The following is a 12,836-nucleotide window of genomic DNA, read 5'->3' as shown; positions in this document are numbered from 1 at the left end:
AGACATGATTGAGCAATTATTTGAAAATCGCGTTAAAATATAGATACTCATTCAAATCCCATTTTAGTGACTATTTTAAAGTACTTTTTCGCTACGACGTCGCTTAAAGATACTCGCAGTTCGTATAGAAGGTGACAGAAGGTGTATTTTAATTTTTATTAAATCCGTATTTAGTCCAGTGGTGCTAACGGGACGTGTCGGAAAGGACTCCCCAGGTAAGTCACTGCTGGGGAAATGTATCTTTTTTTTATTTCGCTACTTGTTCTCGCACGTGGGGCCGGGCGTGTAAGTGTCAGGCGCTGGTGGATTGGATGGAGCGTTTCGCTACTTCCTCCTGTTACAGTGTATCGAGAGTGAGACGCTGGCGGCGGATTCTGCGCATTGACCGAGCCCCCCTGTATGTGTGTGTGTGTATGTGTGTATGTGTGTGTGTGCGTGTATATGTGTGTGTGTGTGTGTGTGTGTGTGTGTATATCAGCCTGCAAAGGAGCACTCGGGCAACCCGGCCGCCGAAACAACAGCAGCAACACCAGCACCAGAAGCAACCAGCAAGCAAGCAGCGACCGCCTCTGGAAGCGGTCATGGCTTCAGGAGATCTATACGAGGTGCTGTTTTAAATTAATCATTACTGTGTGCTGATCACCCCCACCTCTTCGAGCAGAATGGGGGGGGGGCAAGGAGTAGAAAGTAGCCGAAGCTGGTCCGAGGCTTGCTTGCATTTTTCCTTCCTCTCTCTCGCCCTCTCTTGCACACGGGGAGAAACATTGAGAAGCTTGGGATGGGAGCGCTGTCGCTTGGTTTCTCTTTCTTGTGAAATGCATTGCATGGTGATAGGCCTTAAAAAGAGAGTGAGTTAGCGGCTGTATCCGAAGGGGCAGATAGGTGTAGCGATAGCCACAGCCTAGAGAGGGAAGGAGGGCGGGAGGTTGGCGAAGTGGTGTCTGGGGAGGGGCTGTTGAGAGCAGCAGTAAATTCTGAAGTGTGTACGCACTAATTTATTGACAGAACTGCTGACGACTTTTCTGTGAGCATCAGTATGCAGGAAGCTGAGTGCATGGAGTTTCAAATCTCACTATCACTCCCTATATTGCACTGTGTTCTCTTACTATTGTTTTTAGCCGCGGAAGATGCACTTTATTTGTAAATATGTGCTGTATAATTTATGATTTGAATTATTCTGGTTGGTGAAACGCATATGACCCGAGAAGCGTTCTGAAAGGTGGCTTTATGTACATGCCTGGATGAGTGATATGATTTTGAAGCTACCCGATCCAAAAGTACCGTTAAAAATAGTGGTGTCTACTGGCCGAAAGGGAAATGATGTAGGTCCCCCCACCCACCCATTGTAGAGTCGCAAGTAATGTTAGTGATTCACTTGCATAGAGTATGGCTTGATTTTTCTTGTGTGTATTTCTTGGGGTGGCAAGGATGGGAATGGGTCGTTATTCATATTCCCTTGCGTACTTGGCGTACAAAACAATCTCACAGTCTTCTGATAGGAGGCATGTTACCTGGGGTTATTTTGCACGTTTGAGTAATCGCAACTCCAGAGTGAATAGTTCGGGACTGGAGATTGGCGGGGCGGTTGGCTTCATCACATCGTTGAGGCTCAAACGTATCCGCCTTTTTTTTGTTCAAAAGTTGTGATTCATAAAATAGCGACGGGGGGCCAGGGAAGGTGTGATTACTACTGAAACTTGCAGTGGAGATGTGCTACTTGACACATGGGGTGAAAATGTAACAGTAGAGCGCGCATTGGGCTGGTGGAGAGTAACGTGTTAGGAGTCGATTTTTGTATGCGGCGAGAAGGTGGCCCTACCGTCGGTAAAATTACCCTCATGAGTCGGAAACTCAAACCGTGGTTTAACTGATGCTGCGACACTGATAATGGTTGGACGCCTAACAGGTGGATTGTACATTGCATGTTGTAATATAAAGTTGTGCGTTTGGGATTACGCAATATAGTGCTAAGAGGTGACTCTACAAGCATTGTGATCTTCGGAACCCAATTCCCGACCTAGATGCAACATTGTCCTGAAATGCAAAAGTGTCGCATCTCTTGGAAGACTACAAGATTTGAAACCCGTAAGGAGTCATTGAACTCCTCTTTGTCATGAACGTTTCGTTTTTTTATTGTCGGATTGCAGTTCATGGAGAGAATTCTGCGTTTTATATTTTACTAAGACTGGAAGGACTTTCAGCAGAGTTTGCCGACTTCTGTTCAGAGCTTTGGCTGGTAACCATGGATATATTGCATGTTTATGTTGGTTCTCAGATTTGCTCACTGAATGAAATGTAGGCTAATTGAATCAGTTCTGAAAATTTCGTCGTGGCATCTCCGAAGCTGGTGGTAGGTTGTCACCAACTGCATTGTTGCACTTAATCGAAAACGAGCAATAATAAGTCCATTGCCTCGGTTATCTATGTCTACGGTATGAGATTGTTTTGGCCTTGACTTCCTCAACACTGGAATGGAAGGACGATCCTACTGGGATCAAGTAATGCAGAAAACGTCGGGATTCATCTTCAAGCTGATCGAAAGTGGAAGCATGCAACAGTGCAACAGCACTGGCTGTCATCGTGCATTGGGTTAGCCTGGCTGATGCACAGGACTGGAAACTAATACTATTCTGCTCTTGAAGAGGATGAAGCCAGATAAATGAAAGTGGAATTAAAGTAAATTATGTAAAACAAAACCTTGACCACAAGCAGAACTTGGAATCAAATTGCAGAATTTTCAAAAATCTCATTGATGAATTTGGGTGAAATCGGTGCCAAAACGGACCCAGAATTGCGCATTTTTTTGCAAACACGTTCACGATTTTAGAAGTAGTATACATCTTCCAAATATTTAACCAATTTCAAAATTGATTTTTGAAGCTGGCACAGTTTTTAAAATCCACTTTCAACTACCTGAACATTATTCACTGTGATAACTTTATTTCCAATGTGCTGTTGTTGTGTTGTAGATAGAAAGCCTACAGCACAATACAGGCCCTTCAACCCACAAAGCTGTGCCGAACATGTCCTTACTATAGAAATTACCTAGGGTTACCCATAGTCCTCTATTTTTCTAAGCTCCACGTACCTATCCAGGAGTCTCTTAAAAGACCCTATCGTATCTGCCTCCACCACCGTTGCCAGCAGCCCATTCCACGCACTCACCACTCTCTGCCTAAAAAAAAAACTAACCCTTGACATTTCCTCTGTACCACCTCCCCAGCACCTTAAACCTGTGCCCTCTCGTGCTACCATTTCAGCCCTGGGAAAAAGCCTCTGACTATCCACACGATCAATGCCTCTCATCATCTTATACACCTCTATCAGGTCACCTCTCATCCTCTGCCACTCCAAGGAGAAAAGGCTGAGTTCACTCAACCTATTCCCATAAGGCATGCTTCCCAATCCGGGCAATCTCCTTTGCACCCTTTCTATGGTTTCCACATCCTTCCTGTAGTGAGGTGACCAGAACTGAGCACAGTACTCCAAGTGGGGTCTGACCAGGGTCCTATATAGCTGTGACATTACTTCTCAGCTCCTAAACTCAGTCCCATGATTGATGAAGGCCAATGCACCGTTTGCCTTCATATTGGTATTGATGTCCATCGAAAGATGTCAACTGTAAATGTAGTTTGGAACTCAGAAATATTAAATTATGTGATTTGATTTAGAAAGAAAGCTGGGATAGGAAGTTTGCGTAATTTTAAAAAACACATTATAGGTGTAAAATATCATCGTATTGTAGGAAGTAGGTAATCATGGTCTTTGACCATAATTGTTCTTTGCAAAGTTAACTCCACACATCTCCTGTGAACTTCCTTTCTTCTCACAAACCTATGTCAACTAACATTTTAAATGTCCACCATGGGGAGAAACACTGTCCATCTGATCTATCATTCTTTTGTTATGTACAATATATAATGTGGGCGATCATGGTCTTTCCATGATCATGACTGTTCTTGACAAATTTTTTTACAGAAGAGGTTTGCCCTTGACTTCTTCTAGGCAATATCTTTACAAGACGGGTGACCCCAACCATTATCAATGCTCTTCAGAGATTGCCTGCCTGGCGTCAATGGTCACATAACCAGCACTATTGATATGCACCAGCTGCTCCCATGGCTTCACATGACCCTGATTGGGGCAGGCTGAGTAGGTACGACACCTCGCCCAAGGGTGACCTGCAGGCTGGCTGGGGAAGGAGCCCCCTACACCTCCTTTGGTAGATACATAATATCTCCACCCTGCCACCTGTAAGTGTAAGATAATATTTTTAAAAATCCCCATTCTCTATTTGAATGTATTTAGGCATTGACCAAGCATATTCATTTGAATGACATGTGAAAGATTTTACGAACAGTTCAAACAAATGAAGTTTGTGGGTAGAAAAGAGAAAGCTCTCGAGGTCCAAAAGGATCTTTCTGTCACAGATGAACATTTCCAACCCAGCTCTGCTGTCTCTAGCTCGGGAAGAAATCCCAGGGTCAATAAGTGGAACTTCATGTATATGAACAAGTTACGGCGATGTCATGGGAAAATGTTATCTATTAATTGCTTTTCGTAATGATGACATGATCTCTGTCCAATTGGCAACTGGTCCAGCTCTCTCACGAAGGCGTTGGAGAATTAATTCCAGACAGTAATGGACTCACTAATTCACAGACAATATCAGAGATAATTCTGGGCTTTATAGGTGCTGAGGAGCAAAAGGTTGCTGAGGAATTAATAGAATGATCCACTTATCTTGGGAGGAATGTGCATCAAGTTCGTAATGAATATTTAGTAGAAAAAAGGGGGACAACATTTTTTTTTGGAGATACAGCATAGAAACAGGCCCTTTTGTTGCTCAAGTACATCCATGTGACCAACTAACCTATTGAACTATATGTCTTTGGAATGTGGGAGGAAACCGGACCCACACGGTCACAGGGAGCATGTACAAACTCTTTACAGACAATGGGGCTGTAATAGAGTTACACCAACTGCTATGGTACTGTACCACTCCAGTGTTGTACTGTATGTAAGTAGTAAATGTGTGCAATATTGGCTAGGTGACACAGGATAAAAGCAAGAATAAGATGTTTACCATTTAGTCCAGCCCAGGCTGTTACAAGGAATAAAGGCTGATATTGTGAGGTCTTGACCATCTATTCTTTCTGCTGACCCTGCCTTTCAGAGAAGTTGAAGGACTACTAACATTGTATGATTATTTAGGAAGCTCAAGAGGAATAAGCCTATCTGCTTAACTGAAGAGGAAGGCGAATTAGTGGAATCAGTTTAGGATGTTATATACCTTAGTTTCAAAAGGACACTTTCCATGGAGTTGTGAAGGGAAGGTGGTGTCTGAAGAAGTTGATTGGATTTCCTTAAGGTAACCAAGTGCTATCGCAGGATCCATCATCAGGGATTCCCACCAGCCAGGTCACGCTCTCTTCTTGCTGCTGCCATCAGGGAGGTACAGGAGCCTCAGGACTCACCCCACCAGGTTCAGGACAGTTACTACCCCTCAACCATCAGGCTCTTGTAGGAGTGGAGAAAACGTGCTCAGCTTCACTTGCTCCATCATTAAAATGATCACACAACCCAGTGACTCACTTCCAAGGCCTCTTCATCCCATGTTCTCAATATTTATTGCTTATTTTTTTCTTTATTTTTGTATTTGCATAGTTTGTTGTCTTTTACACACTGGTTGTCTGCGCTATTGGTGTGGCCTTTCAACGTTTCTATTGTGGTTTCTGGATTTATTGAGTACGCTCACAAGAAAATGAGACTCAGTGTTGTATGTGGTGACATCTGTGTACTTTGATAATAAACTTACTTTAAGCTTTTGAACTTCGAAGTAGTTTGATGTGTGCAATGCTTTTGATGTAATCTACATGGATTTCACCATGGCAGTCGACAAGGTCCTGCATGGTGGATTGGTTAAAAAGGCAAATTGTGTTCAATGACAGGAAATGCTTGTTGTGATCGATGTGCTCCAGTGCTGGGAAGCTGTTACCATTGGGATTCTTGAAGGCTTAGTGTTGGTCCCTTTCTTTTGGCTTTTTTTTTAAAGGGAGTTTGCAGAAAGAGATGGTGTGGCTGGTTGGGCAGGTGAGCAGCAAATGGAACTTCATCTCGTGAAGTTTGAGGTAGTGTATTGGGAGAGGAGGGAGTGCAATGAGACATGGGAATACACAGTCAATAGGATGGAATTGAGTGGTATGGAGGGATGGAGAAAATTTGGCATGCAGGCCCATTTACCCTCAAATGAAGCAGGACAGAACATGAGCAACAGAAGTAGGGGTAGACCATTTTACACTTCATGCTTGTGTCACCAGTCGGATCACAGCTGATCACCTACCTCTGTACTAGTCTCTTGCATTAATTCCATATCTGTGGATTCCCTTAAAATCCGAAAAAAGTAGTTGATCTCTGTCTTAAATAAACGGAGTTACCACTGTCTCTTGAGAATTCCAAAGATACATTAACCTCAGTGAAGAACTTTCACTCTGCTGAGGGTTAACATGTACTTTAAGACTGTGACCCCCGGCTTTGGCAACGGGGAAACATTAACTCTTCATTTACTCCTTCAAGTCCCTGAACACTCCTGTATGTTTCATCAAGATCATCTTTCATTCTTCTAAACTCTAAAGAGCATACACCCCGCCTACATCATCCCTTATCATGGGACAAATCTGTCATCATTGGAATGGATCTGACCTGAGGTGTTTTGCTTGCAAATATAATCCATCCTTTTTCTTTTAAAAATATCTGTAGAAGTTTATTTACGTATAAATACACAAGGTACAAACATTCTGTATTTACAAGGCAAATTAAAATGTTACTACCATCTGTTAGACAATTGATACCCCTTGGGGGCCCACGGCTCCTGGAAGTCCCCCAATGTGCCCATTGCAACCGCGTGCTCCCTCTCCAAGGACAGCCGGGCATGAATGTATCCTTGGAAAAGGGGCAGACAGTTGACCCGGACAGCACCTTCCACTTTCCGCTGCCTGGACCCGTGAATGGCCATCTTGGCCAGGCCCAGGAGCAAGCCCACTAGGAGATCTTCCTCAAAACCCACCCCACTTCTGAACTGGGTGCTCGTATATGGGGAGCGTGGGACTAAAGCGCAGCCAGAACTTAAGCAGCAACGATGTATCCATCCTTGGACAGGGAGACCGGACAGTATTTCAGATGCAATCTCACCATGGTTCTGTATAATTTGGCAAGGTAACTCCATTCTTGTCGCCAACGCTTCCTACTCTAAAGGCCAACGTACTTTTTGCTTTTCTAATTACTAGCCAAACCTGCATGTAAACTTCTTGCAAGTTATCTCTTGCGTCTCAATCCTTACACCAGTCCTCATGGAGGGATCAGAGGTGGAAAGAGTGAGCAACTTCAAGTTGCTGGGTGACTCTGAGGATCTAACCTGGACCCAACATATCAATATAGCCATAAAGAAAGCAAGACAGCGGGTGTATTTCATTCAGAGTTTGAGGGGATTTGGTATGTCACCAAAAACACTGGCAAATTTCTACAGCTGTACCGTGGAGAGCATTCTAACTGGCTGCATCACCATCGGGGGTGGGGTCTACAGCACAGGTTTGAAGTAAATTGCAGGGAATTGTAAAATTAGTCAGTTTCATCATGGGCATGAGTCTCCACAGTACCCTGGACACCTTCAAGGAGCAATGCCTCAAAAAGGCAATGTCATCATTAAGGACCCCATCACCCAGGACTCTTTGTTACTGCTACCATCAGGATGGAGGTACAGAAGCCTGAAGGCACACACTCAATGATTCAGAAACTGCTTCTTCCCCTTTGTCATCTGGTTTCTGAATAGACATTGAACCCATGGACGTTACCAAACTACTTTTTTTCATGGCTGATACAATTTTCCTCTCAGCCCCAATCTTCTGTGTTCTCTCCGTATCCCTTCATGTCCTGAACAATCAAGAATCTGTCAACCTCTGTCTTAAATATACAATGGCATGCAAAAGTTTGGGCACCCCTGGTCAAAATTTCTGTTACTGTGAATAGCTAAGTAAGTAAAAGATGAACTGATTTCCAAAAGGCATAAAGTTAAAGATAACACATTTCTTTAATATTTTAAGCAAGAAAGGTTCTATTTTAACTTCATCAGTCCACAGAACTTCTTTCCAAAGTGCATCAGGCTTGTTTAGATGTTCCTTTGAACCTTTTGAATATAACCTTTTGGCCGCAATGAGCAAAGGTATGTTTGGAGAAAAAAGGGTGCAGAATTTCATGAAAAGAACCCCTCTCCAACTGTTAAGCACAAGGGTGGATCGATCATGCTTTGGGCTTGTGTTGAAGCCACTGGAACGAGGAACATTTATTGGTAGAGAGAAAAATGAATTCAATTAAATACCAGCAAATTCTGGAAACAAACATCACACAGTCTGTAAAAAAGCCGAAGATGAAAAGAGGATAGCTTCTACAACAGGATAATGATCCTAAACACACCTCAAAATCCACACTGGACTACCTCAAGAGGCACAAGCTGAAGGTTTTGCCATGGCCCTCACAGTCCCCTGACCTAAAATCATCGAGAATCTGTGGATAGACCTCAAAAGAGCAGTGCATGCAAGATGGCCCAAGAATCTCACAGAACTAGAAGCCTTTTGCAAGGATGTATCCAGTGCTGTATCAAGTTTCAACATTACATCCTTGTTTTTATATTCTAGTCCTCTTGAAATGAATGTTAAAATTGCATTTGCCTTCCTCACCACAGATTCAACCTGTAAATTAACCTTTAGGGAATACACAAGGACTCCCAAGTCCCTTTGCACCTCAGTTTTTTGTATTTTCTCTCCATTTAGAAAATAGTCAACCCTTTCATTTCTTCTACCAAAGTGCATGACCATACACTTCCCAACACTGTATTCCATCTGCCGTTTCTTTGCCCATTCTCCTCATCTGTCTAAGTCCTTCTGTAGCCTCTACTTGCTCAAAACTACCTGCACCTCCAGCTAACTTCACATTGTCTGCAAACTTTGCATCAAAACCATCAGTTTTGATCTAATCTAATCTAATCCAATCAGTTCCATCATCCAAATCATTGACATATAGCGTAAAGAGAATCGGTCCCAATACAGACGCCTGTGGAACACCACTAGACACCGGCAGCCAGTCAGAAAAGGCTCCCTTCATTGTTACTCTTTGCCTCTTGCTGGTCAGCCACTGCTTTATTCATGCGAGGATCTTTACTGTAATACCACGGGCTTGTAGCTTGATAAGCAGCCTCATGTGTGGCACCATATCAAAGATCTTCTGAAAATCCAAGCACTCAACATCAATTGATTCTCCTTTGTCTATCCTCCTTATTTTCAACAAATGCCAGTGATATTAAACCTGATTCTGATTACATCTCTTTTGTTTCTACCAAAGTATATTGGTTGTACAAAACTTTAGTTGAGCCCTCATTTGGAATATTGTGTTCAGTTATGGTCACCCTGTTAAGGGAAAATTGGCATTAAGCTGGAAAGAGTGTAGAGGAGATTTGTGAGGATGTTGCTGGGACTTGAGCGCATGAGTTATGGAGAGAGGGTAACAACTCTTGGAGCTGTCCTTGCAGGGGCCGCTGAGTCCCAATGCTCTCGGCAATGTTAACTAAATTCTGAGATTTACGGATTGGACTATAGGTCAAGGTAACTGTAGTTCATATTGACCTCTTCAGTTGTATGTTTTTTTTCGTGTTCTTGCCCATTCTTTCTTATTGCCGATTGGCGGGATGGTGGTTTGGGTGATCTGTTAGTTTATGTGCGAGAGAGGGGTTGGGGGTGTTTGGGGTTTGTGGGTTTTTGTTTGTTTTTCTTTTCATGCTGGGGGAGATTGATCTCTTTCTTTCAACTACTTGTATGGTTTTCTGTATTCTGTGTCTATTTGGAGAAGTCAAATTTCAGAGTTGTATTCTGCACACATACTTTGATAATAAAATTAAGCCTTGAACGTGGGAGAATGAGGGGTGACCTTACAGAAGTGTATAAAATTATGAGGGGCACAGATAAGAGATTAGCTTTATTTGTCACGTGTGCATTAAAACATTGTGAAATGTGTCGCTTATGTCAAATCAAATCATGGAGGATCGTGCAAGAGTCACCATGCTTTCATCACCAACATAGCATACCCATAGTTCACTGACTCTAACTGTATGTCTTTGCAATGTGGGGTGAAGCAGGTGTGTCTGGACAAAACCCACACAGTCATGGGGATAATGTACAAACATCTTATAGGCAGCGGGGGAATTGAACCCCAATCTTACGGCTGGTCCCAGGAGAGGGCCAGTAATATCATGAGGGGTACCACCCATCCTGTTCGTGGATTTTTATTTGTCCCACTCCCACCTGGGAGGAGGCTACATCGCATCCACTCCAGGACCACCACTCTAAAAAAGTTACTTTCCCCAAGCAGTCAGGCTGATCAACTCCTCCACCGACTAACCTACTGCTCTATGACCCCCACCAGCACTACTTTATCATTTCCTGTCAGAGTCATCTTATGCACAGACACTCCTGTGCCAGGCGTCACTTTATGGACAGACAATCAACCTGGGTATATACTGTAAGCTATCCTTTGTGTTATATTTATTGTCTTTTTTATTATTGTATTCTTCTCTATTATGTTTTTGTGCTGCATTGCATCTGGAGTAACAATGAGTTAATTCTTCTTTGTAGGCACCATGCATCTGTTCTTTAACTGCATTGTACTCTGTGTTGCATGTCTTTTATGTTTAAAGAGTAAAAGCAAAGGGAATAAGTCATGTATTCATGCTTTGGTATTCACAGTTTGGAGCTGGAGAACAATCGAAGTGATATCTTTTGCTGACTGCACAATAACGCTCAATTACACTTGGCTTACACTTATGATTTCATTCAAAACGGGTGATCCTCCAATTTTCTACAACAAATTGGCTGAGTAGATAAGGTCGGATGCAGTATTGCATCTGAGGAAAGTTAGCGTAGTATTTACAAAGGGGTTGAATACTTTTTCAGCTTCACAATTTAGGTTTTTTACGTTTTTTGTAAATAGTTGACAGGTTTTAGAATTTTTCCACTTCATTTCACAGGATGCACAATATTTTGTAGATTAGCTCAAAAAAAAGTCCTACAGTATATTGTAAATTTAGAAAATGAGATGGTAAATTATGAAAATAGTTGTGGGGGCTGAATACTTTTTCATGGGACTGTAAATAATGGGGTTTGTGTGAGTTGCTTTCCAATCTGAGGAGCTATTGTAGAATTTTGGAGGATGGCTGCTATCAAATGCACCATCCCCTAGTCACCTCTTAAAATGCACGGATACCAGCCATCATGTACTGAGAGTTTGGTATCATTGATTCCTATTAATTTCTGTAGTAACACAGGAGATTCTGCAGATGCCGGAAATCCAGAGGAACGCACACAAAATGCTGGAGGAACCCAAGAGGCCAGGCAGCATCTGTGGAAAAGAGTGCAGTTGATGTTTTGGGCCGAGACTCTTCAGCAGGACTGGAGAAAAAGAAGATGAGGGGTAGAGTTAAAAGGTGGGGGGGGGGATGTGGACAGAGAAACACAAGGTGATAGGTGAAAAGGAGTCGGGGAGGGGTGAAGTAAAGAGCTGGGAAGTTGATTGGTGAAAGAGATACAGGGCTGGAAAAGGGAGGGTCTAATAGGAGAGGATAGAAGGCCATGGAAGAAAGAAAAGGGGGGAGGAGCACCAGAGGGAGGTGATGGGCGGGCAAGGAGCTAAGGTGAGAGAGGGTAAAGGGGATGGGGAATGTTGAAGAAGAGGAGGGAGGTGTGGGCCATTACCAGAAGTTCGAGAAATCGATGTTCATGCCAACAAGTTGGAGATTACCCAGACGGAATATGAGGTATTGTTCCTCCAACCTGAGTATGGTCTCATCGCGACAGTGGTGGAGGCCATGGATAGACATATTGGAATGGAAATGGGAAATGGAATTAAAATGGGAGATCCTGCTTTTTCTGGCGAAGCAGTCTCTCAATCTACGTCGGGCTTGCATGTGTTTGAACACACACAAAATGCTGGAGGAACTCAGTGGGTCAGGCAGCATCTATGGAAGGGAATAATCATTCAATGTTTTGGGTAAGACCTCTCGTCAGGGCTATATCTTCAGTATTTTGTTTATTAATACTAACTCTGAGGTTCTCAGTCTCTTCAGACCTATGGTGCTCTGCTATTCCCATTGTGTATTCTGTGCTTTCTATGAATCAGAATCAGGTTTAATATCACCGGCATAGGTCACAAAGTTTGGTAACATTGTGGCAGTGGTACAATGCAATACATGATAAATATTTTAAAAAACTGAATTATGGTCATTATATATGTGTATATTAAATAGTTAAGTTAAAACAAGTAGTTCAAAACAGAAGTAATTTGTAAATAAATAAAAGTAATGAGGTAGTGTTCAAGGTTCAATGTCCATTTAGAAATTGAATGGCAGAGGGGAAGAAGCTGTTTGTGTCTTCAGGCTTCTGTACCTCCTTTCCGACGGTAACATTGAGAAGAGGGCATGTCCTGGGTGTGTTGGGGGTCCTTAATGATGGATATTACCTTCCTGGCACCTCTCCTTGAAGATGTCTTGGATATTACGGAGGCTAGTACCCATGATGGAGCTGACTCATTTTACAACTCTCTGCAAGGTACTTCGATCCTGTACAGTAGCTTCCCTCCACTCCCCAAAACCAGGCGGTGAGGCAGCCAGTCAGAATGCTCTCCATGGTACATCTGTAGAGGTTTTTGAGTGTTTTAGGTGACAAACCAAATCTCCTCACACTCCGAATGAAACATAGCTGCTGTCTTGCCTTCTTTACAGTTGAGTCAATATGTTG

General features: G+C 42.9%; 1 protein-coding gene across 1 annotated transcript in view; it reads left to right on the top strand.

The window, feature by feature from the left end:
• The first annotated feature begins 308 nt into the window (after positions 1–308).
• The window catches only part of LOC134356544 (chromodomain Y-like protein 2), a 208,143-nt gene continuing 195,615 nt past the window's right edge, over positions 309–12,836 (top strand). Inside the window, exon 1 of the mRNA XM_063067507.1 lies at positions 309–605. Within this exon, the coding sequence (XP_062923577.1) occupies positions 312–605 (294 nt within the window). The 5' untranslated portion in view covers positions 309–311. The remainder of the gene's footprint in view (positions 606–12,836) is intronic.

Source organism: Mobula hypostoma, chromosome 14 (assembly GCF_963921235.1).
Source record: "Mobula hypostoma chromosome 14, sMobHyp1.1, whole genome shotgun sequence".
Lineage (NCBI taxonomy): Eukaryota > Metazoa > Chordata > Chondrichthyes > Myliobatiformes > Myliobatidae > Mobula > Mobula hypostoma.
The sequence above is the reverse complement of the archived record's forward strand: the minus strand, read 5'-3'. Positions and strand labels throughout refer to the sequence as shown.